Source organism: Monopterus albus, unplaced genomic scaffold (genome assembly GCF_001952655.1).
Source record: "Monopterus albus unplaced genomic scaffold, M_albus_1.0 scaffold195.1, whole genome shotgun sequence".
Taxonomy (NCBI): Eukaryota; Metazoa; Chordata; class Actinopteri; order Synbranchiformes; family Synbranchidae; genus Monopterus; species Monopterus albus.
Window position 1 is genome coordinate 8781 of NW_018128075.1, and position 24905 is coordinate 33685.

The following is a 24905-nucleotide window of genomic DNA, read 5'->3' on the forward strand; positions in this document are numbered from 1 at the left end:
ATTATTTTCTTAACAGTTGACATTTTTTACTGAGATGCCTGATTAAATAAAGGCTTTTCAACATAGTCCACCTGGTGCCTGAAGTAGGTTTTCTCATTTTTGTCATTTCTGTTATGGTCCAGCTTCAAGAGCACCTTAAGATTTTCTGGATTTGTTGGATGTTTTTGGATTGTGAGCACAAAGCTTTTTCTCTTTTCCGGCACCGACTGGACGAGATTTAAGGAAATAAAAATAAAACAATGACTTGACAACAGCTTGATCCATTTTGTTTGAATGAATGGTTTTCCTGCCAGTACTGAGTAACTCAAAGTGATTTAACCTTCAGTACCAAACAAAGCACTGCAGGTGGAGCCTCTCACACTGCTAAATTTTAAAGTATACCAGTAGAAGCAGGATGACGATCGACATCGCTTTGTTTGTGCAAAAACATTTGCCCATTTTGTGTTTGCTAAGAGCTGTAAAAGTTGTCATGTCATGCCAGACTGTGTCAGGTTTTGAGAACTGATTACAGACCTTGACTCCCACCTCACCCTCCTCCTCCTCGTCGTCTTCCTCCTCCTCCTACCTGTATGAGGTGATGCGCTGACTGCCAGAACTCCCCACTCTGTGATGCTGTCAGGTAAAACGCTGTCCACATTCTTGGACGCCAACCTGTTGATCAAATCGATGTCTGTTATCACCAGCAAGAAGGTCCGAGGTCACAACAGCAGCTGTTTTAGTAAATGCAGCATAAACATCTGTGTAGCACGGTTGTTTAAATATTGATTTACAGGAAACAAATAAACATACAAATAAGACTTAAAATTGAAAAGAGTGGCTGTAAACTACTATTCTTTAGTGTGTCTTTTTAGAATTACAGATGGACTTTCTAATGTTTCAACATACATCTTGCAATTCTTAGGTCGACTGCTGCATTTCACAATGTAAACAAGGTCATGCCACACATACATTAGTACAGAACATGAATGTTTGTGTGCACATGCACACGTACAGGACAGGGCAACACAGATCAGTGTGTGTTTGGTTACCACAGGTGAACAGAGTCAGCTCTGTTGACTCGGAGCCGTTTGTTCAGCCGTTATCACTGACCAAACACAGCACGATGCAACCCAGAGAATTTCTACAGTTACTTTCTGTCCGATATGATGAAACGGTCGTGTCCTTCTATTTGTTAGGCAGCGTAACCGAACGTCAGTGGCTGGACAGATTCTTTTCTGTCTGATACCTAAATGTCCCTAGATAAATTCTGGTCATATTTTTTAGCTTTTATTTAATTATTTTTTTTACCTTTTTACCATATTTTCATGCCAATTCCCAACCAATTTTTCTCTGCAACAACCTAAGAGATTAGAAAACTGTACTAATATAGATCAAATCTAACAGGCAACTCTGTCGCACCAGATGAGGTTTTATTAATCCAGTGAGACTGTTCTGTCTCTGATGCAGCTTCTACTCCACTTACCCGTCTCTGTCTGCATGGTTGGGCAGGATAACATCTGTCCACAGCCAAGACTCATAGAACTTGGAACGCAAATACACCTGAGTCTCATCCAGGTACTCCTCCTCCTCCTCCTCCTCCTGTACTGCCACAGACAAATATCTCTCTTCTACTCTGCGTTCCACTGTATGGAGCATGTGCAGTCCACCTCCACCCAGTCCAGGTTGTGCAGACACTCCAACTCGATGAAGTCGTACACGTTCTCCAGGTATTCCTGACAACCCAGGTAATTCACATTTTAGTTCAAAATCTATATGGAGACATTTATATATGAATAGAAGGTCTTCATCTTATTCCACATCTCTTATTAGATAAGGCTCGTATATATCAGTCAAGGAGCTGTTCACATGTCTGCACCCACACATACGAATTCCCAAAGGTGCCTGGTGGAGGTCTCTTGTAAACACACATAAGCTGTTTACATTTACTGTTTCATGTCCCCCTGAGGATGAATTGTAATAACAGACTGTCCTGTGATTATTTATCTAGCGCCAAAAATTTAAGTTATGTTTTGGGCACATTTTGCCTTTATTTTGTAAGTGGGTCATGTAACAGTGGACAAGGGAGACAGAGACAGGGAGCAGGGGGGAGACCTGTGACAAATGTCGGCGCCTGGGCTCAAACTACAGATGTCGTGCACGCACTGCACATGTGTATATTGTGCACCGAACAGTAAACATTTGGTTATTGGGGCGTCTCCTCAGGTCAAATTTTAATTTCTTCAACACTTTGATCAAGTACCCGAAATACTAACGATACTCCCGCCATCTGCAGCTGTATATTGTGTTTAGTGATGATCAGCAAATGTAGCATCACTCCAAACCAACAACACAACAGGTAAACATTATACCACAGCATTTCAAAGCTATTTCTTAAAATGTTTTCAGATATAATGCAAGTTAAAAATTAAACAGAATGCAAAAGATAAAGTTCAGGAACAGTAAGTACTCAGGCCAAGTGTGTAGCAGGGGCCATGCGCCAACGCACCGACATGCAGGAATGGAGTAGTGGATCTGGGTGGAGGTGAGGTTGTGGTCATGGGTGGTGGGGTGGTGGGAATCTCTGTGTTAAACTCCTGGTCTCTGTAGGTGGCGCAGCAGTAGCGGAAAGCCCGAATGCACTCCCAGCCCTCAGTGATGTAGAGGGAGCGTCGCATACAGGAGTACGGCGTGGGGATCTCCCGAAGGCTGTCCTTACAGCAGCGGTGCTGCAGCTTCTCCTTGTAGTGGCTCTCTGGAGGCGTGTGGGGTGGAGACATCAATATTAGTAATAAAGTAATCAATAGTTTCTTCTCAACAATTAATTATGGTGTCATTTACTGTATGACTCACTATCAGCACACGCCACTGACCATGTCAGTGCTTGCTCAAGGGGGATTTATTGGGTTTTTCCTCTATAATAATAATAATTTACTCTGTAAAGTGTCCTGAGACAACTTTTGTTGTGTTTTGGCGCTATACAAATAAAACTGAATTGAACTGAACACAACCTGCCAAGCCCCAGACAGACAAAGTTGATGACCAGCAGGTTAAGAAAGTAGAAAAACTTGCAGCTAAAGAGACAGATTGTTTTTCTTTTTAGATCTAAATAAGCTAAAAAGATAACACCTATATTCACCAGGTGGCCTGAAACATGGCTCCAAATAATTGTTGATGTTGCTGACACATTTGCCACAATACCTTTCTAACTTTTTTAATGCTAAATGCCTCTGGAGCCAATCCCAGCTGACATTAGGCGGGGTCCACACTGGACAGGTTGCCAGTCAAGAGTCTCCAGTCAACCTAAGCTGCTTGTCTCTGGACTTTGGGAGGAAGCCGGTGTACCCGGAGAGAACCCACGCAGGCACAGGGGCAACATGTAGACTCCACACAGAAAGGCGGTAGCTTGAACCCAGAGGCCACAGCTTTAACTGCTGCGTCACCATGCCACCAACCCTCTGTGATGAGAGGACACTCACCCAGCTGGGCTTTACGCTGCAACTGTTCAGCAGAGCGCCTCCTCCTGGCACTGCCTGAACACTGCAGGGCTGAGGATAAGAGAAAAGAGGAGATGAGAGAGGAAAGGATAACAAATTTGAGTATGGGAAGTAAATGAATGCATATAGTCAAGATATTAAATAAAGGCACAAGGTAACTGCAATCACCAGGAAGCTATCAAATACCAGCATTATACTGGCTGGACATATGAGTCCCTGTTTGTCACATTGGCTTTGGGTCGTGAGGCCTCATAGCTGTGACTCTGTCAGAAATGACCCCTGGCAAATTAACCTGTACCATACAGGAGAACCTGCAGTTCAGCACAAGCCTAATACACAACAGTAATATGCGGTACATAGAATGACATTTAGAGATGACATGTGAAGTCCTACTTAAATTTTTTTATTTAAATTAGTAAATTTTGTACTAATTATTCATTCAACTGCAAGATGTTAAGATTTAAGATGTTTAGTTTATCTAATAAATGCATTAATCAATAAAAACTGTCACAATGACCTGATGAGTAAACCTCTTATGTTTGCTCAAGCACATGAGTTAATCCTGTAAATTAAACTTGAGTTCTGCTCAGCGGCCTCAGTGGAGAAGCCAGAAGACGTGGACGACTTCTGCCTCCTTGTTTAGTCCTTTGTTATATTTTTGACAGTAACATAGCAGCTGAAATTCTCCTAACACAAGGGGGTGGGTACTTTGTCTGATTGGGGTTTTGTGCCCGGTGCTGGAGTGAAAGAGCAGTCCTGCATCTGTGAACACCCCCATGGCGTTCATGCCTCCCCCTCGGGTGCAGCCGATGTCACTGTGCTCCACCACGTCCCAGATCTAAGCAACCAAGATGAGGAGACATCAGGTTTTTACAGCTCTGTGTCTGAGTTTCAGTACAGCACTTTGTAAAGACAGGTGGTTTATGGTATAGAACAACAAACAACCTGTTGACGTGTGACACCAGCTTCTACTATTAACTACGTGTCAATGCATCACTTCTGAATTAATAGACTAATTTATAATGAAAGCCTTAAACAGAACAGATTCTACATGTATCCTTTTTCAGTTTCAATGCAGTGGATGTTGTTGTAACACACAGAAACACACACCTTCCTCTGGGTGAGTCTGTCCCTGCTGAGCAGGTAGACAGCGTTGTCCACAGCCACCAGGCTGACCTTTGCCCCCGGGTCACCTCTGACCCTAAAGCTAAAGCCCTTCCCAGGTGTGTAGTCTCGGTATTTTTCGCCCACTGGTCCAACTTTCAGCTATAGGGGAGAAAGAAAGACAAACAACATTTGATGACTGAGGAAAGTGTCATGTTTCAGGCCAGGACTGGCAAACCTCAAAAAATTATGCAAATAGTCAAACAAAAAAGATTTGAAGAGTAAATCAGATTTTAAGAATAAGGTTAACAAGGAAGGTGTTTCCTTGTTTCTTTCTGCAGTAGGACGGTGTGTGTGGGACTGAGTTAAGATCAATAACAGTGTGTGTGTTCACAGTAATGACGGAACATGTCCCATCTGATGCAACAGCGTGATGTTTGTTTTAAAAGTTGTTTAACCGATGAAGCTCTGTGGCTCAGAGGATTCATTTACTGTATATCAGGCTTCAGATGTACAGATGACACTTGGTAGTAGGATACATTCACTGTTGGTTTTGGTCTTTTCATGGTATGTGTTGATTATAAGGAAAACACACAATACTGACAGCTTTATCCTTTAAGCCTCGCAGGGTGAACAGAGCCTGACTTTTATTGTCACACACACACACCGTGTGTTGCTGTGATTACTTTGTCAGTAACCTTTCCAAACTCTGCCAGTGACCTCTGAGGCCAAGCTGAGTACTGACCCCTCCAACACAGGAATCTGCCACATCAATCCAGATGGAGTCTGACACCACCTCCTCATGCCTCTCCCAGGGGATGCTGTAGAAAGCCACAAAACGGAACGATGGCATCATCTCCGCGGTGACTGCCAGTCTGACGCTGGTGACATCCTGACCAGTCGCATCCACGTGCCCAGCGTTCATGATTTTGCCCTTACTGAGCACCTGAGACAGTCCAGAAAGGGAGCCACTCATGGTTAATACTTCTTGTTTGTCTCTCCTCAGATTTTGTGTTTCTTGATTGTTCTACTTTTAGCTTCTGTGTTTTTAATTCCATGTGCATTGGAAATGTGATGTGGTGCTCTCGTCTCACCAGGTAGGTAATTTGTTTGATGAGGTCTCTGTGTGTCTGGTCTGCAACAGCGATGATGAGCCTTAGGGGTAGTATGTCTCCTACAGACACTGTGTTGACCCCTGTGGAGATGTACAGGTAGTTTTGCTGGTGGTGGCTGAAGGCGATGTACGGCTGAACAGTGACCTGCTGTCTGGCCTGCTGCTCTAGTCTCAGGTCGGCCTGAACCGTCTCAGCCTGGGAAACAATAAAACAAATTCAGTTTGTGACAGTTTTGCCTTCATAAATCCAAAGAGATGCCCTGTTGTTCGCTGTCACATGGATAGAAAACATAGAAAATAGCTACATGGCGTCACATCTATATAAAATGATTTATTTCTGGAGTTTCAAAATTGAGTTACCAATAAATTGTATGTACTTTGTTCTTTCAGGCTCCAGGTCCAGACTGTCAAACAGGAAGTGGGAGATTCCAAGTGTTTCTATAGGGGAGGTCTTTGGACCTAACCATACTGAATACAGTGGAAGGATTCATGGTTTTCAGGTCATAGATTAAATTTAGGGTTGGTGATTTCAGAAGCGTTTTTATTACATTTATTGAAATTCTTTTTCCATCCCAATGGCAATGACTAAATTAAATGCACTGACAGCATAAAAATAATCTGCATTATCTGTAGCAACAGCAGGGCTGAAAAAAGCCTGACCAGTAATTTTACTCAGTCTGAGCAAAACCACTGGACGGCCTACATGCTTGTCAGCCGAACGTCCTACTTGCATGCACTCTACCCTTGCACCCTTGGAGCCAAGAGTCTCCCATGAGGCCAGGCAGGCCGATATGTTACAGGAAAGAACCACTGCAGCCCAGTATAAACAGTCTGTTTGAAGTCCACTTCCCACAGCATGAGACCTTAGTTTTAGATCTATGCTCATCCAGCTGCAGGTGGGTAGAAGCTCTGTGACTGAAAGCAGCATGCAGTGATACTAACAGTGATGGTTTGTGGTTGTTGATCCTTGGGCATGTTGACGGTGGCCCTGACAGTGCCAGAGGTGACAACCAGCGGTGAGTCCAGAAAATTCAGCTTGATGGGGACGTTACGGCTCAGGGAGCCATCGTGGTGACTAACCTGGATCTAGGAAAAATGTCTACATGTTACCATTTTTGACTCACAGTGACTAAACTCAGAACACAAAATCACAGGACCCAGAGTATATCTGATGTCTGGTATTTGATTTTACTGGTCATCCCAAAAAAAAAAACAAAAGAATATCCGGTTTCTTACTGTGACGTCAAAGGGTAGGCCTGGTTTGAAGTACTTCGGTATGTCTTTGAAGGATACAACGTAGGGAGACTTCACAATTTTAATCCCGGTCTTTTCAGCTTCAACTAGGTCACTGCCTGTACCAGGAGAAAAACCAGAATCAAACAGCAGCAACACTAATGTCATGAACTAGACTCTAAGGTTCTCTACATTTTTTCTGATTTTTCACAGTTCCAGAAGAAATATTGCAGAATTTTAAAACATTTATTGGGTAAAACTAACAATTTTAATGCAGTTTTTATTTGTAACAGCTTCGGATGTCAGCTCAACAGGACTTCTACTTTCAGACATAAAATAACAGCTGCCAGTTTCAAGCTCAGTGCCGTTTTGTGTTTTTTCACAAGGTCGACTTTTCTCCTGTTGTTGTGATAAAGGAAAGAGTCAAAGTTTATGATGACTTCAGTTTATTCAGGAGGCTAAAGAGCATGTTGATGCACATCTAACCACAGGCTACATTTCAAAACCAGATCTGCACAGATGATGCCACTGATCCTTTCTGTCGGGGCGATAAAATAAACTCTGTCCTGATTATAACATGAAGAGTTTGGTCTTACTGAGCTGTGATACAGAAAAACCAACAAACCTTGATTTGGCTAATATGATTAGAGGCAGCAGCACTAAACAGCCCACATCACCATTTGTTCACACTCATCACATAGCATCTTATGTCCTGGCTTGTTCCCTACAGTCTCCATTTGTTGTTCTTTATGTGTGCTTACCTGACTTGGTGAGCACAGACGCCTTGACGTACACAGAGTTGCCCACCAAAGATCGAATGTTGGGGTAAGCTCTCTTGATCTCCTCCACACTGAGCCTGGCGACTCCTCCGTCCAGCTGCAACAGAACAAGAGCGCAGTCATTTTACGAACCATTTGACAAATACGTTGAACGACGTGCGTGGACCTCCCCAACAAATGTCTTTACATCAGGTATGTAGGCTGATTTAATGCTCCAAAAACCGTGTTTATCCAGACCAAGAATAAACAAACATTTTGGAGCATTTAGTCAGTGTGTGATAGGGATGGAATGACGTTGTGTTTTTTCTCTATACACAATACGGTGTGTACGATTCAATTCAATCATGATAGAAGTAAAAATTCAGTGACAACAATGTATGAATAGCTCAGGAACATTTGTACTTTTTTCTTCTTTCTATGTAAAGAACAACCATATATACCAACTACATCTTATTTACAAAACATATGAGGTCCCTGGTGTATGGAGGCCGCGCGATACATATCGCTAGATAAAACAATATATATAGTGACGTTTTTGTATCGCGATATATTGATTTTCGATATATCATCCCATCCCTAGTGTGCAGGCTCTTTTTACTTCACCAAACATTTGACAGAAATAAGGGTAATTTTGCCACCATTACAAGTTATTACATAGCTCACAGGTACTGCAGAAAGATGGCACATATTTAGCTGGGGCAGTGACTTACATCTGACACCTGCTTCACTGAAGGCAACCTTCTCATCTCTTTGTTGATCTTCACTCCAAACACCACATAGGCCGTCCCTTGAACTTGCTCCCCATATAGGTACCTGAAACACCACAGCAGTGGTTAGTCAGCAGTCAGTGGTCTTCATTCATTTTTGTGGTCATAGTTTTGGTGTGGGGATCTTGCACAAAACATTTTGCATCTACTGACATCTTCAGTTGCTAAAAGAGGGTTGGGTCATGGTTTTAGAGTTAAGGATAGGATAAGGATTGTGCTAAACTAAGCACAGGATGCGTAGGATTTGGCACATAGAGTTACTATGATAGTCAACTAGAGCAACAGTCAAATTTCAATCAGAGAGACTAATCATGAGATTAGGTTTACTTTACTATGTTAGTGAGGGATAAGAGTCAAATAAGTGTGTGTTTCTGTGTGAGTATCTCAGACCAACCTGGCTGAGATCTCTACTTCCAGCTCAGTGTCATCCAGGCTGAGAAAGGACTTCCTGGGAGTCAAGGTAACATTGAAAGCAGGAAGCACTGAAACACAACACACCATAAAAGTAAATCATAACTATTACACTGCAGGTGTATACCTCCTCAATTAAATGATTTAAAGTGTGAAAGCTGTTACTGATGTTACTGGCAAAGTGTGCACAGTGTAACTTCACCTACCATATTTCTTCACCTCAAATTGGGAGGTGAACGTGTTCTGCTGCCAGTGGTCAAACTTCGCAGTCACCAACCACGTTCCTTCACTGCCGTACATTCAGCCATATTAGAGAAAAGCTGTCTGAATGCTGCCCATTCTCATGAAGTTAAAAGTCATAGAAGTTACTGAGGTGGAGATTTTATAAAGCTGAAAAACCTCAAGGAATCAGCATGTGTCCTTTTGCCTCCAGTAAAGCCTCATCCTGATAATCCTGGATCTTAATGGATCTGCATTTTACTTTAACTTATTGCTTTTAAAATAAATCTTTTTAATATCTTGGGGAATGTGATTGTGCTGGATGTATAATAAGCAAGATGCTGGTGCAAAAGTAGGTGAATGCAAAAATTCTCTTGGCACCGGAAGGTGTTGAAAAATGAATTGATCTTACTTGACAATTTCAGGGAGAGGAAATGTGTCTGGGAAGACTCCATTGACAGCTCTACTCCTAAAGATCTGTTTAACCACCACACCGTCTGGATTCTGAAACAAGCAGACACAAAAATGTGTTTTCTGAGCTAACAAAGCCTCATCAACAGGATGTCAACGAAATATTTCTACAACCCACTGTGTCTGCAAACTTGTTGCACTGTACCTCCCCCAAAGTATAAAACATTTATAGTAAGACATCATATTTAATATGGCTGCATCTAAGGATTATTATCAATTAATTTATTAAATATTAAATTTGAAAATACTGAAAAAAAGTGCCCAAACATTTCTGAAACACCAAGTCTTCAAATGTCTTGTTTTGTCTGAGCAACAGTTTAAAACCCAAAGATAGTCATTTTAAAATAAGAGAAAACAGAGAAAAGCACCGAATTCTGTCATTATCAGAATAGTTGCCAATTCTTTCCTAATCGTTTACTCTTTTACCTTGATGTCTATTGTGATGGAGCTGTCAAAGGCCTTAAACGATGGAGAGGACACAAAGGCTCTGAACCGAACTGGAGAAGAAGAAACAGACAAAAGAGCAGGTGAAAAACATTCGAAATGAAAACTTTCATTTCTTGTAAATCAAACAAACACCGCTGATACCTCTGTCTACAAGTTGCATCATCCTTCTTAGTACTAGTACCACTTATATTAGTACTGTTTCTAGTTCTCACCAGTATCTCCGGGGTTGTAGATGGGTTTGTCGGTCTGGATGAAGATGTACCCAGAATGAAAGGACACCATCAGTTCCCTCTCCTCAGAGTGGAAGCCCATAAAGGTCACGTTCAGATACACAAACTTGTTCTTTTTCTCTTCACGATTCAGCTGATCCGAGGGAAGCTGGAACAAAATGAGATGGAGAAGCAGGATGACTTGTATTGTCTGCACAATTCACAGGGTTGCCATAATCTCTCTGGGATTATCTGTTAACACAAAAGAACAAGGGTTAGAGAACTCATCCCTTTCAGTTAATATGTTTTTATAGCATCACAGCATAAATGGTGACATTCTCCCAACGTATATTTGGCCCCCACGCTATGTCGCCTGGATGTAGTGCACACATATTTTGGTTCACTGCAACATGTAGCCTAAGTAATCACACAGTACAGACTCAAATAAAAATCACTGACCTGTGACTGTGTGTAAACTCTGAATGAATGTATTATTTCATGTTTGCCATGGTTACTGTTTATTGTTACTGTCATAGCAGACATGTCAAATTTGCTGTGACAAGAAATCCCTAAGCGCAGCTGTTTATTATTATTATCACTCATTGTTGTCTATGTAGGGAGCTCATTTAAATAACTTCTGTTATCTCAATATATGATGAGTGTAGTATTATTAGAATACATCACCCAAGTGTATATATATATCTCCTCCTAATTCTCACTTTCAGTGTCATCTTTAGCTTATTTATAGGGAGCTGGTGACCATGCAAAGCCATTAGTGTTGTAGGCTGGTCTTCTTAAAATAGCCTGGATGATAAAACAGTCACCTGTATAGCCTTGAGAGTACAGAATCCATTTTCCCGACTGAGTGTGACAGAGTCCTCAAGCAGCCTAACGGTCTTACTGAAGTCCTGGATGAGGATGGAGACGGTGACAGGGTCGGACACGCCGTCTGCTTGTAGGTAGATGTTCTCCTGGGTGTCTGTCTTTAGCAGGTCTGGAGTCAGCAGCTTGAACCTGTAGGACCACACCACAACATGAGGCAGATGAAGTTCAAGATATTTATAGGCTACATTTTTCAATAATAGATCAATATTTACACTGGTTTAAAGACATCTGTGTGTCCCCTTCAGCACTACCACTATTAAAATAAAATGCCAATACTCTCCTGGAAGTGCAGAAAAGGCTTTAACATCTGCATTTAGCTTTATATGCCAGGAAGTAAACATCACATTAAATATATGCTAATAGATTTAAAGAAACAGCTAAAAGAATTACATTGATTTTTTTTTTTAATTCTGAGATATTATTTTGTGTATCTTTTCAGGGGAAGGGGAACATGGGCTCAATATCTCAGATCCTGAATAACGCTACTACTATTAGATCCCAACTAAAGCTACTATTACCACTAAAAACAAGCAACAATACTTAAATGTTTGGTTGTGAAAAGCAAGTAGAGAAAGAGGGAGAACTGAGGAGTGATGTCAGAAATCTACATCCCTACAACTGAGGCTTGACAGTATATGGTCTAGAGAAGAACTGAACTCATGCATCAAGTAGTAATACAGCTTGGTTTGACTGGTGTATTAAAGGATGGAAGGCTGGGTATTTGAGTAGCAACTGTACCTCGGAGAAAAACTAATTGTGTCATCAGGCTTCTGTGTGCTGCAAGTAAACAAGACAGTATTGATTCAGTCATTACACATCAGAGCACAGTGAGGCAGAGGTAAAAGGAACAGTGTGTGATAGGTCACATGGTTATTAGCTTCAGCATGGTCACTACTAAAAATTAAAACAAGGAGAGAACCAACAAAGATAACATTATTATGGGTTTTACTAGAGAAAGTCTCATTGTTTTCTTTTTTTAAAGACATGCCACCATAACAATAATGTTTCTATAGCTGAAAACACTATATTTATAATTCATACGGTTGTTTGTGAATGTTTTAATTCTACTTTTCAATACAAAGCACTGCAAAAACAGGCAAGCAGCAGTTCATGAATGCACACACACAGTCAACAGAAAGTGGAGAAGTAAAACAGCCTACCGTCGTCTATGCTCACTTTGTCCATTGGAGTAGCAGAGAAGCACGAGAAATAAAATGCTGTGCAGCGTCCACTGGCCCATCTCGACGGAGCAGGAGTCTCAGTGGACTGTGGCCCCTGGAGAGACACTCAACTACTCTAGCAGACTCCCAGACCCCTCCTATGTCTGCAGCCAAACAAACCAACTGCAGCCCTGCTGGACAACAAGTCGAGTCCTGGTGTGGACCACAGGGACCCGCATTACCATGTAGAAACATTTCACAGTGAACCACTGGATTTGGATTCTTCAGACAGAAATCAATGTGTTTTTTCCAGTTATGCTTAAAGTTTGGCCCAGAACAAGGCTCACCATCACTAACTGCAGTTAGCATACAAAACACACAGTGCAGGGCTGGCCATTTGAAAAGCTACATCAAACCCTGTGAAGTCAAACTGTCGCTAGAGACTTGCTTCTGACAAACCCATTTCAAGTCCAGCATGTTTTCTGAAAATGTTTTAAAGATTTGTGTTGTGAGCAAGTGTCCAAAGGTCTCGGTGCTACCTGCAATCAGCAGTGACGCTTTAGGGCCATTGGCAAAAAAAATTCATTAAAAAAAAAAGGTATAAACCAGCACTTTACAAAGAAGGCTCTTTACAAAACATTACATTTAACCATTCAGGATTTTGTGGTACTTGGCAAAAATGGACTATTTTATTGTAAACTATTTCTTTTACCCCAGAAATGAATAACAAAGTCCTGTCAAATATAATTTTGCTTAAAACAAAAGGCTACTGTGCCAGTGATTACTGTGGTCATTACTCTGAACCACTGCTTAATGGAAAACCTGATCAGCAATGATTTTCTTTCAGAACGGTTTCTGCTACATGGCTGCCTTATTCACTGATCCCAGATCTGTGTCCAATGGTGAAGGGGCCATTCACAAATTCCACTACAGCTGGGCTGGGTCTTGAACCCAAACACATCAAAACAACAAACAAAGGTTTTAACAGATTTCACATTTAATTTGACAAGGATTCTCACACTTCTGTCACTAGAAAACAGAAACTTAATCAAACCAAATATCTTAAGCTGTGTTTGCACGAGGCCAGTGTAATGCCTGAAAACACTGTGACGTCACCCTGTCATCACCGCTGCGTTCTGCAGGCCACAGTGTTTACAATTAAAAATCTGATTTCTGGTTTTTGTTTAGAAGATTTCTAATGTGACTGGATTTATGAGTTCACCACTGTCTGTCAACAAGTGAAACATGTTATAGCAGATACAGCTGTGATGAACATCTGCACCTAGTTTTACTTTATGGCCTTCGTTCAGTGAAAGCAGAACCTGTCCCATTCGGCTTTTCCATAGAGAGCGCTCTCACTGTCCAGGGTCTCAATCTGAGTCGCTGTAGTCTGCCACCAGTGATGTGACTGCTCCTCTGCTTGGGTCCTGCTCCTTCTCTCTGTCAAAGTCCTCAGACATCATCAGTCCTTTAGCCACATCCTCTGTGGTTTTAACACTGCCATGTGTCTCTGCTACTTCCTGACCCGATGGTGTTGGTCTATCAGCTATATCAGCATCTTCCACTGTCAGAGTGACCGCTGAAATCTCTCCATCACACGCGTTGACTTCAGGGTCCGACTTTCTGTGGGTGAAGGTGGCGCTGGGTTCGCTTTTGATTCCCGGTCCTCCTGTGCGTTTGCGGACCAGCGGACTGTGTGAGGAGCCAAGAGCTTTGGCCACCGCTGCTTCCTTCCCCTGCAGGCCCAGCTTATGGAGCAAAGTTCCCGCAGCACCCCCTGGTGTGGCTGAGGTGGACTGAAACCACGAACGAGACGAGATCTCTTTCCTTTTGCTGTGCTGCTTGTCCTCATAGGCTGAGAAGGAAGGAGGAGAAAACTTTAAAGAAGTCCAGTTATGAGAATTCTGACTCTGCTCTTTGCAAAGATATGTTTTCATGTTAGTGTGTCTTTTTGTTAGCTAGCGGGATATCACAAAACCTTGTTGACAAATCTCTATGAGATTGTAGCATTTCACTCAAGCTTTTCATAGAAAGCTGCTCTACCTCAGGTGAAACACTGAATTAGTAGAGATACAGCTGTCAGGGTTCAAGTCAAATGACTTTAGTAAATAACTTTTTCCCCCAGTTGATTTTACAGGTACAGGGCTCCAGACTGGGAGTGATCAGTCACATTTATTTAAGGTGCGACTGACTTTTTTCAAAGGCCACAGGCTGTGCACGAATGACTGCTCTCCACAATAATATGTTTGCAACTTTTATCTCCAGGTCTGTCAATCGCCTGCCTCATGAAGCAGACACTTCATATCTATCAAATGTGTCCATCAACGCTGACTCCGAGACATACGTATCATCCCTGTTAGCCTGGAGCCCTGAGGTAAATAGTGAATCAGTGTGTGTGTGTTTGTGTGTGATCAGTCACTTACAGTCAGGTGCCTGATAGGTGAGCAGTGCTGCCAGTTTCTTGTCCTCTTCCTTCTCTGGCAGCAGTGGGATAGACAGGTTGGTCCTCATCCTCACTGTATTGTCCTTCTCTTCTTGCTCAGCCAGAACTTTCTTCTCCGTCTGCACCGCCAATTAAAAACAGAGTCTCAATGCTAGAACACAATGTCAAACCATGTCAAGGTTTAGTTTTTCCATAAGCCTCTCCTTACTCCCAGTGGACAGAGGGTGATATGAGAGAATGTTGGACATGGAACAATATACAGTTGACTGTACTAGACAACGCACATTAGAAAAATACAGAGGGGCTCCAAGTTCACACAAATCCTTTTATTTTATCACTGCAAACTGGAATTCCTAAAAAAAGAAATCTACCTAAATCTACCAGAGTTAGTAACAATATTTCAGAAAGCTTTGTTTTCCTCATCACTACACAGAGGTCTTACCCTGAACTTCCTGCGGAGGGTGCTGTTGAGATGGAAGTCATCCTTCCATCCAGACTGGTAGTCCTGGATCTCGGACAGAGACGGCAGAGCCTTTGTGAGCTTCTCCTTGTCTTTCCCACCATGATCCAGCTTGTACATTGGATCTGTCTCCAGCTTCTCCTTCTCTGTCCGCTCTACACACAGACAGCCAAGAGAGAACAAGAAACCAAAAAAAAAATTAGGTAAGGACTAATGTCCTTGTGTATAATAATCAATCCTTAATTGAAAAAAATCTGCTTCCTCTAGGATCTGATGACAAAGATATCTTTGCAGTTTCACATGGGCTGACACTTCATGATCAAAAGAAAAGCCTTTTCTGCCCATGTAGCACCATCAAAAACCAGTATACAGTATGCAAGTAAACTGAGCAGCCATGTTTTTATTAGATAAACAACATAAATGCCTTACCTGTGGTGAGGATCTGCTCATTTTCAGCCATGTCCCAGCGTTCCTCCTTCCTGCGTGCACCGCTCACTATCACATAGTCACAGGTCGCCGGATCTGTCTGCATCTCAATGTAGTTGACACACAGGTGGCACTTCATCCTAAACCTGGTCAAGGAGAGAAAAAAAAAGATGCAAATGTGTTAAGTTCTTCATTTTAACGTCAGATTTAAGTCACTTTGTCAGAAAGGTTCATGATGACGTTCTGCTGTATGAGGAGCTACTGGAAGCTGCAACACAGAGCTCAGATTCATGCCAGCGCTGTTTACCTGTAGATTGGCGTGGTGTAGTAATTCCCCACTTTTTTCTTCTCAGCATTGTAACGGACCCCTGCACAAACAAAACACCAGGGTTATGGAAATTATTTTAAAAAAGCACAGTATCAGACACAGCTTGACTAAATGGGTCGTGTTTCTCTCCACACTTACCCATGCCAATGTGATTTTTGCAGCCATCACACCAGATGTTGTAGGGCATCTCAAACCTTTAACAAAACAAACCCCTTGATGATGCTAAAAGCTACATTGTGCCATTTGTGCCTAGCGTCTGCTTTTATACATAAAATGTAAGTTCTTAACCACAGGAAAGTAAAGAATGTCTTGTATAATAATATTAGCAATGATAACAAATAAATATACCACATCTAATTACATGTGGTACAAATAGTAGTACATTTCAGTTTCGCTATCCTACCAGTGTGTACTAACCTGATAATGAGGATGCCCTGAGACAGTTTCCTGGCTCTCTCCCGCAGTGCGTGAGTATTATGGTAGCCATTGAGGGATCCATGCTAAAGACAAGAAATGATGAAGATGCAAGTCAGCATGTAAACACAAAAGCGGAATCAAAAAGATCAGCACCTTCTGGTTTGTGTGATCATACACACCTTGGCTGGATCAAAATCTGGAGGGTAGTATTTGTTTGTTCCTTTTCTTTCACCCTGTCAAGAAAACAGGATAGTACACGACTTTGTTAGTAAAGAGGATAAGTTGAGTATTTAAACATGTACTGTTATAACTATGTGTATAACGACAGCAGGTTCAGATCATGGCTTACCATAGCGACGACTGGATCTCCACCCCTTTCCACCAAAAAATAAAAATATAAAATCATGTCACTGACACCACAGAGCAATGCTAACAGTTTACATGTAAACAGAGATAACTCAGCCGATGCTATAATGCTTTATTCAGATTCTGCTCTGCAGCTCATTTACCTTGGCTGTCAAGAGAAAGGCAACAACTTTAACACTGCACTAACACACATTAATGTTAATTATTTAACCATAGGTACAGTCAGTACGGAAATTATCCAGGCTGTTTCAAGCTTTCCACACTTTGTGGCTTTTTGGCGTGTTTTGTAAATTTATTAAAAGTAAAAGACTGAAATATGTCATTTACACAAGTATTCAGTACCTTTGTTATGACACTTCAGCTTTGGTGCATCCTACCTCCCATCCAACCTGGCTGACTTTGTAAACCTCTGCCAAAAACAATGGAAGAAATGTCCAAAACAAAGGTGCCAAGCTTGTAGCTTCATTCTCAAGAAGACCTGAAGATGTCATCGGTGCCAAAGGTGTTTTAACCAAGTGCTAAGTGAAGGGTCTGAATATTTATGTTAACGGGATATTTCAGTCTATTTCAATAAATTTTCAAGATGCTAAACTAGCTTTGCGTCATGATATGCTGATATGATACGTAACGTTAGCTATGAGCTAATGTTAGCGCTTACTTTTTTCTATATTTGAAAACAGCAAACTGATCTAACTATATCTAACGTTAACTTGTGAATTTGGCATGTCATCAAGCATTTAACTTGCTGGTTAACTTCACCAATAACCACGTCAAACCTGACACCCTAACAATTCCCACCTAACCTAACGCTCAGGTTATTTTACAAGTTATTTCCCAACATTAAACTGATGGATTTTTGCGTGGAGTTTGGTGTGACGTCCAGATAGGAACGCATCACAGCTACAAGCTGGCTAACATTAGCAATATGTACCGTTACTATCCTCTTCGTGCAAATATAAACGGAGTTTAACCAAAATGACAACTGCAAATAAAACAGTTTACTCTTAGGTACAGATAAAAATTAAAAAAATACTTACAAGAGCTTTTCTCTTGTAGCTGCAAAAACGACCCACAAACCACGGGGCCGATGGGTAATGTTTACACGGAAGTAGCGTCAGCCGAACAGTATTGTGGGAAGGACCGGTGACAGGATAGAGAAAACGTGCTTTGCCGTCGAGCTGGATTCAGTTTTATTTGTCGATGCTACACAGATGGAAACTAAACCGGAGCCGCACAAACGTTACATTTGCTCGTTTCCCAACTGTTCGGCGGCTTATAACAAACAGTGGAAACTGGACGCTCATCTGTGTAAACACACTGGAGTGAGGCCCTACGCGTGTGAGTACGATGGCTGTGATAAGTCATTCTGTAGCCCTTATCACCTGGCAAGACATCAGCTCAGTCACAGCGGTGTGAAGCCTTTTCAGTGCACCGTGGATGGCTGCACGGAGGCCTTCACCACCAACGCCAACCGGGCCAGGCACATTAGCCGCATTCACACTCATGAACACAAGAAGTACGTTTGTAAGTTTGAGGGCTGTGGGCTGGAGTTCAGGAAGCACAAACAGCTGAAGTCCCATGTGTGTGAGCAGCACTCCCAGCTGCCCCTTTACCAGTGCACTTATGAAGGCTGCCAGATGCGATTCACCTACCCCAGCAAGGTGAAGCGACATGAGAAGGTGCACAGAGGATACCCCTGCAAGGAGGAGGGCTGCACCTTCTCAGGAAAGACCTGGACTGAGTACCTGAAGCACAGGAGGGAACAGCACCGGGTCGTCCTGAGGTGCGACAGGTGCAGCAGGGTGTTCAGGGACTCGTCATCCCTGCAGCAGCATCAGCAAGTCCACTCAGAGATGCGAGTGGTCTTCAGGTGTCCCAGGGAGAGCTGTAACAGGTCATTCACCACGACCTTCAACCTTCAGAGTCACATCAACTCCTTCCACGAGGAGCTGCGGCCCTTCGCCTGTACCCACACCGGCTGCAGGAAGACCTTCAGCATGAAACAGAGCCTCGAGCGTCACAGCATCGTCCATGACCCAGAGAGGAAGAAGCTGAACATGACAAGACCGAAACGATCGCTTGCTTCCAGGTTAAGCGGTTACAACGAAAGAAAGAGGGTGGCCTGCAAAAAGAGGAGGAACCCTGAGTCACAGAGGGTGTCCGCTGAGAGGACGACTGATCCAGCTGGTCCTACTGAGCTGGTGTCCCTGCTGCAGGACTCATCCTTCCTGTGCAGCCCTGCTGTGGACACACTCCACCTTTAACAGTGTAGAGGAATACACACCAGCACTATAAGGACAGCATGTACTTGATAAGAGCATTTGTAATGTACTGTTATTTCTAACTTGGTTAGTGGAAGTCTTGATATGTAAAGGTTTGTCTGCTCCTGTTAAGTCACCTTCCAAGAGTCGGAACATTTGGGCACTGGGGCTGTTTGGTTTGGTAGGCTGGAACCTCAAGGATCAGACTACCAGCTGAGTTGATTTCTCTTTACTTACTCTTTCTGAAGAAGTCGGCTTACCAACAGGATGAGAAACAGATCCTGGTGACTTTTTCAAAATTATTTCTGGAGCCATTACTTTATTTATGTCGTTTGTATTCAGAGAAATCTGTTTTATCAGCTTTTATAAAAAGTGGATTCTGTAAAAGAAGAACTTTAAATTCTATCTTTCTTTTGTATCATAAAAATATAACGGCACAAAGATATTAAAATAAAACCTGTGGATTCATTAAATGTATGTGGTCTATTTGTTACTGGGTGTTAAGTCAGGTTAATGTGGCGTCTTGTCTGGATGTTGATGGAAGGATCTGGTCTCTAATCTTTATTATTCTTTGCAGGACAACAAATGGAAATATTCCATATTTATGTTTATACACAGTCCTCCAAATTAGACTCCCCTTGCATTTCATCTGTGGGCAAACAAGTGAGGTTCTTGTAGCAAAGACAGGCCTGTAACAGGAAGCTGGAGTCACAGGAGTAAATAGACGTACTAATAATTTAGAAGAGGTAAAACATGGCTGTGATGCTGTTAAACCTTTGTGATGAATAACTTCAGCCTCAGCCCCTTCAAACACTCTTGATGAATGTAAACAGTAGCTCTTGGGGCTGAATGGTAGCAGATCCCTACAACCAGGTTCAAATCTGGTGCACATAACTCCTAGAAGAGTGGAGGCTAACACAACAGCCCATGGTTTTGGACTTGTATGTTCCCATGTGTTGGTCATGTTGATAGTGTATGTGTCTCAGCATTATGGTCCAGGGGTCTACAGCTGATGTCGGTGACTTGTCGTACCAGAGGAGGTGTGTGTTGTCAGAGGAATCACCGGCTGCACAGACTGACTGGAATGAAAACCTGCAGATTCTTGTCCTGAGACACGGTGGAGCATCTTAGCTTGGACCAACAGATTTATGGCCTAAACAGGAGCAGCTCCGTGCGAGTTTGAGATTCCGGGGCTAAATCTTCTCTGAATATTTCCAGTTACAGGAAGGCTGCTCCCTACATTCCTGCCCGCTCGGCTCAGACGAGCCCTATATGGACCGACTGTCTGACCAGCTCCCCCAGGAATGCACAGCAGACCTCAGCCAATTAGCATTCACACAGCTTGAATATTACATGAAATGCACTCTAATCATTTCCTGTTTTTTTTTACATGGCTGCTGTAGCAATAAAACCTGCATTCATCCTGTGGAACAAATGTCTCTGACCCTGCTGCAGAACTTACAGTAACACTGCAATCAAACACATACAGGAACTATAATAACAGTGTTGTCTTGTCACTTCAGTGGCAAATGTTTCAGTTAAAAATTATCACTTTGGATTGAAATACACTGTTTCATAGTGAGTTTATTTGGATTTGTTTCTTCACTAAAATAAAATGTCACCATTTTTCACATTTTTTGAATCTTTAAATCTGACTTTAACGTATCAATGTGAACCCATGTTTCCTATCTTAGGCCTTTAAGCCCAGTCTGGAATCATGTCTGAGCCTCTGTGAAGAGAAAGACATACTGATTGTGCTGGGTTCAAGTATCTTATCTGTATGTCTGGGTACTTCAACAGAAAGAAAAATATCCTTGCAGCTTATGTAATATGTTTTTTTTTATTTGCATTATGTGCTTTGGTGGAGCAGGTCTAAATATGAGACTAATGAATTGTCAGACATAAAGAGGTAATAAGTCCATTACACAATAGCCCTGTGTAAGGGACACCCACAGCATCAAACCACCATAGCTTGTTTTTATTTTAACTGCAAGATCAGGTTATTATGTCTTTTAAGTCCCTCAAAACACAGGATTTATTTTCATTTTTCTATAGAACAGGAATAAAAATCTATTTCAGATCTAAATTGATGCTTCATGCAACGAAATAGAAGTGCTGAACCTGCAGGAATGTGCCAGAGGAGACAGAGCTCGGGGAGTGGTCCTCCCCGTAAAGATCTACAATGCCTAAAAACCAGACAATCCTCTAATATTTCTGTAGAAATCCATCAGCAGCCCACACGCTAGACAAGATGCATGGGCACTACAAGAGAGGGGGCAGAGGAAAAACCAACAACAAGGGGTGCTCTTGAACAGAGCTGCAGTGGCCACCGTTAGAGGACTGGTCATACTGGGCTACTGTATGTTGCATATGATGAGATTTCTCATATAAGAGTAATGACATCTGCACATTTTAGTGTACTAGTTGAGAAAATATAAGCTCTCAGATAACATTATACGGTGGTAGAAGTATCTAACATCCGTCACCGTGACAGAGCAGGGTTTTCACATGCTGGTTCATAGTTGTGGAACAGTATCAGGTTGTCTCTGCAGGTCTGGGCTTTTGATCAGTGGCCAACATTTTGTGTCTTTTACAGAAGCTGATGCCACGTTCTGCCCATTCCTGTCTGACAATGCTGAATCCCAGACTGGTTCTGTAGGCTGTAATCCAGAGGCTCTATCTGCACTCTATTTCTCCCACTGCCTCCTCTGCCTTTTCATCTCTCTCTTGGCCTTCATCCTCATGTCTCTTTCAGAGGTGGAAGGAATGTGTCAGGTCCTTTTTCCTTTTTCATGCATGTGGTTTTCGTGCACATTACTGGGAAATGGAATCTTCCACAAAGGCATACTGTTTAGTTTCACTTTGTCAAATAAAGCAGTACCAATTTCACATATTCTATTTTTAAAAAAGTGATAACCTTGGAACTTTTAACCACATCTAAGGCTTTTCATCCACAAAGCATTTGATTAGCCAATATTTGTTTTTCAGTTACCATTTATTACTTAAAACATATCGTGTTATAGGGATTTGATGTGAGAAGAGTGGGTAAAAATGTTCTTTTGTAAAGTGATTTAATCAAGTCTGATATGATTCATGCACTAACTTTAATAATGTTTGCTGAACTCACTTTCTTGGCATTTTCACTTTGATAGTTTTTATGATTCAGTATTACTCTGCAATGTATGGAATTAATGCTATATATATTTATATTTGTACATATTTTTATGCTACATTAATTTATAATTTCCTGACTTTGCCTGTTTTCTCTCTTCCTTTATATGTTTGACTGCTATGCACCACAGCACCAAGGCGAAATCCCTGTATGTGAAAACCTGCTTGGTAATAAACGTGTCTCTGAGTTTTAATAAATGGGGTTATGGTATTCGAGAATGATCCCCGGTGTTGGACGTGAATGTCCTCCTTGATCTAAGACACTGAAATAAAACACAAATCAACACGTTCTGAAGTTAGTCTCAGACTGAGTGAACAAAGCTAAAGGAGGAGCCTGCTTAAAAACACAATCATTTTTTATTTGAGTCGAGTGCAGCCTCCAAAGTCTTCTCCTCGAAAGAATTAAAGAAATTCCTGGCAGGAAGTTCCATGGGCCGTTATTAGTTCAAGATTTACAGACTTGTAATTCACATCAGCAGAGCAATGATTCATAAGAAATGGAGCTGTTTAACTGTAATAAATAAACTTAAAGTCTCACTGGGCACACTCCTCTTGTCTATATATAACTAAGTGAAACCAGGAATCAGGCATTAACAAAGCCCAGCCAAAGTCATTTTACTGCATTTATTGCCTGCATTGCAATTCATATTTCATAATATATGTATTGTTTTGACTCATTCATTGATACTTTTCCTTATTCCTTTGTTAAGATCATGTTTCACCTGACTTTGCTTTGTTTTGTCTTTCAAATGTTTCACTTATTGATATTTTAATGATTCACTTTGATCACTTTGATGGTCAACTCCTGAAAACAAACTTCTTAGCTGACCGTGGCAGTTTTACAGTGATGCACATCACTGCACACTGTCCCTGTACAAAGTATATGTATTTAAATGTGCTAGATCTGAAGGTCAAGGGTTTAAAAGTTTGACCATGAACCACAAAGTTCCTGGTTTGTGTTCCCTTTGTTGTTATTTGCCATTGCTCTCTCTTCATTCCCTGTCATATCTGGTGTCATATAAGGCCATGGAACATGTTGAACAAACTAATCGTGGGACTTCATAATCTTTACTGCCAAGAATTAAAAAAAATGGAACCAGTGACTTTGAGTGAGCAGCCACGTGTCTTTGCTGGTTATTTAGGCCACATAGAGTTTGTTAATTTGGGGGAACTGTCTGGAATTAATTACTGTAAATCATACTAAAATACAGTCAGTGAAAAGACTTAACAGTCAGGAAAGCTTTAAAGTCCAATGCCCCTCAGTAACTGTCATAATTAATCTGCACTGTCCTCCCCAAGAATCCATGCAGGTTCATTAGGTGTAGTCATGCTCTTGTTATGGCTTTGCTGTTTTATCAAAAGGTTTTGGGAGTAAGTCATCGATTTATTGTCATGCGTGTTAAATCCCCTCACTAAAGTTAAAGGAACCTTTTAATGTTTTATGCTCTTTGTCTTTTTTATATTTTTGAACCATTATGTAAAGCATGTTGAATTGCTGACATGTATGAAATTGCTACACAAATAAACTGCCTTGCCTTAATGTACAGTAAAATATGGTGCTTGATTACATCCTGGCAGTAATATGGACAAATTTAATCATTTGGAAAGTACAGTAAAATAACCGGATTACTGGCTCAGAGAGAGAAGCAACGCTGCAAGTAGCCTCGACCTTTGACAGAAAGCACGTATAAGTTCATGGACACAGAGAACACATGACTTAGGAAGAACAATGTGTGTGGTATGTTACACTGTAGATGATTAGTGTGAAAAGTGACTGTTTTAAGAACAAAACATAAAACACCACTATGGTCAATAGGCCTTTTTCACAGCAGAAATGTTAAAAGCATGTTTTAATATCATTAATGCTGCCGATGACAAAATGTCTTATTCGAAAAAGGCAGAAGGGCCATAATAGAGTTTACATATGATTTCATTTTCTTTTCATATTTTCAACCTGATTGACATCGGTTTCTATATGATGTGTACTGAGGTGTTTGCCCTGCACCGCGATGGCCGATGGCTGAAATCCACTCACTGCCCCTTTAGGCGCTATAACTATTAGTTAATGCATATTCTCCATATTCTACATGTCAGACAAAAATTGCTGAGGAAATCCCTCAATTTATGGCCCAGCTCAAGACGAGTTACCCATTGTGGAATGTCTGCTGAAACAGGCCCCAGTGGGTTCTATTTATAACCTCCCGCTCTTCTTTGGCGTTTCACCTTTTGAAGATTCTTTTCATGCTCTCCTGTATTGATCCTCAGATGAAACATTTATAAGGAAAATGACAAAAGCAGAATAAAACAGGGGGCATTCCACAGTCACTCATCCTGCCTTTTTAACCTTTCCCAGCATGTCATCCTTCACATTTCCTACATGGATCATTTCTGAGTTTATGTATTGGTAAAGGTCTGTCTGAGTCCACCTCTTGGCTGTTTCCAGCTACGTATCTACTGGTTCATTTCTCACATATAACGTCATCAAAGTGGCATCACTGTCCGCTCTTTTGCAGCTTTTAAGAAACCCAAAGCTACCAGGAATCCATATTGCCAGTGGCCAACATCCTCTGGAAAAACATCTGGGGGAAACTCAACAATAAACCAGTGATTTACACCAATTAGATAATCTCGAGAGGACAAACCCGGAGCCTGCCCTCCTACGCACCCTGTCAGGCTCAGGTGAGTGGGATAGTCTCTTGGCAAGTAACTGGCTAGTGTCTGTCTCCCCTGTACACCTCATCTCACCCCTTCACGCCCCCTT

At 41.7% G+C, this 24905-nt stretch overlaps 3 protein-coding genes across 5 annotated transcripts; 1 reads left to right on the forward strand and 2 right to left on the reverse strand.

Moving 5' to 3' along the window:
• Positions 1-268: 268 nt before the first annotated feature.
• Positions 269-12352, reverse strand: c3b.1 (complement component c3b, tandem duplicate 1). Its single transcript, XM_020617865.1, has 20 exons — positions 12273-12352; positions 11851-11889; positions 11052-11241; positions 10231-10396; positions 9998-10068; positions 9513-9604; positions 9088-9170; positions 8865-8952; positions 8414-8516; positions 7686-7800; positions 6928-7043; positions 6634-6777; positions 5672-5887; positions 5323-5523; positions 4584-4739; positions 4182-4311; positions 3456-3524; positions 2486-2731; positions 1463-1712; positions 269-651 (listed from the first exon to the last, which is right to left on the reverse strand). Exons 1-20 carry the CDS (start codon positions 12350-12352, stop codon positions 468-470), a joined length of 2739 nt encoding a protein of 912 aa, XP_020473521.1. The 3' UTR covers positions 269-467.
• Positions 12353-13044: 692 nt separating this feature from the next.
• Positions 13045-17835, reverse strand: yju2b (YJU2 splicing factor homolog B). Of its 3 annotated transcripts, XM_020617858.1 has the most exons (11): positions 17750-17835; positions 17055-17121; positions 16696-16720; positions 16526-16579; positions 16347-16429; positions 16068-16123; positions 15909-15969; positions 15605-15747; positions 15158-15330; positions 14696-14834; positions 13045-14127 (listed from the first exon to the last, which is right to left on the reverse strand). In XM_020617858.1, the coding sequence occupies exons 3-11, from the start codon at positions 16696-16698 to the stop codon at positions 13643-13645; spliced, it is 1197 nt and encodes a 398-aa protein (XP_020473514.1). In that variant the 5' UTR covers positions 16699-16720; positions 17055-17121; positions 17750-17835; the 3' UTR covers positions 13045-13642. The 3 variants fall into 3 exon arrangements, with proteins under 3 accessions (XP_020473514.1, XP_020473513.1, XP_020473515.1); XM_020617857.1 differs by lacking the exon at positions 17055-17121; XM_020617859.1 differs by lacking the exons at positions 17055-17121; positions 17750-17835 and adding an exon at positions 17644-17662.
• Positions 17827-19441, forward strand: LOC109970357 (transcription factor IIIA-like). Its single transcript, XM_020617860.1, has one exon. It carries the CDS (start codon positions 17924-17926, stop codon positions 18974-18976), a length of 1053 nt encoding a protein of 350 aa, XP_020473516.1. The 5' UTR covers positions 17827-17923; the 3' UTR covers positions 18977-19441.
• Positions 19442-24905: the final 5464 nt, after the last annotated feature.

Excerpts from the sequence above, each read along its gene's own strand:
- c3b.1 (XM_020617865.1), bottom strand. The coding sequence starts at position 12,352 with ATGGGCCAGTGGACGCTGCACAGCATTTTATTTCTCGTGCTTCTCTGC. Across the intron at positions 5,888-6,633 it reads AACAACCACAAACCATCACT|GCTGAGACGGTTCAGGCCGA; the intron begins GTTAGTATCACT and ends ATTGTTTCCCAG. Across the intron at positions 5,524-5,671 it reads TCAAACAAATTACCTACCTG|GTGCTCAGTAAGGGCAAAAT; the intron begins GTGAGACGAGAG and ends GGACTGTCTCAG.
- yju2b (XM_020617857.1), bottom strand. Across the intron at positions 16,430-16,525 it reads CAGATTTTGATCCAGCCAAG|CATGGATCCCTCAATGGCTA; the intron begins GTGTGTATGATC and ends TCTTGTCTTTAG. Across the intron at positions 16,124-16,346 it reads CAGGGCATCCTCATTATCAG|GTTTGAGATGCCCTACAACA; the intron begins GTTAGTACACAC and ends GTTTTGTTAAAG.
- LOC109970357 (XM_020617860.1), top strand. The coding sequence starts at position 17,924 with ATGGAAACTAAACCGGAGCCGCACAAACGTTACATTTGCTCGTTTCCC.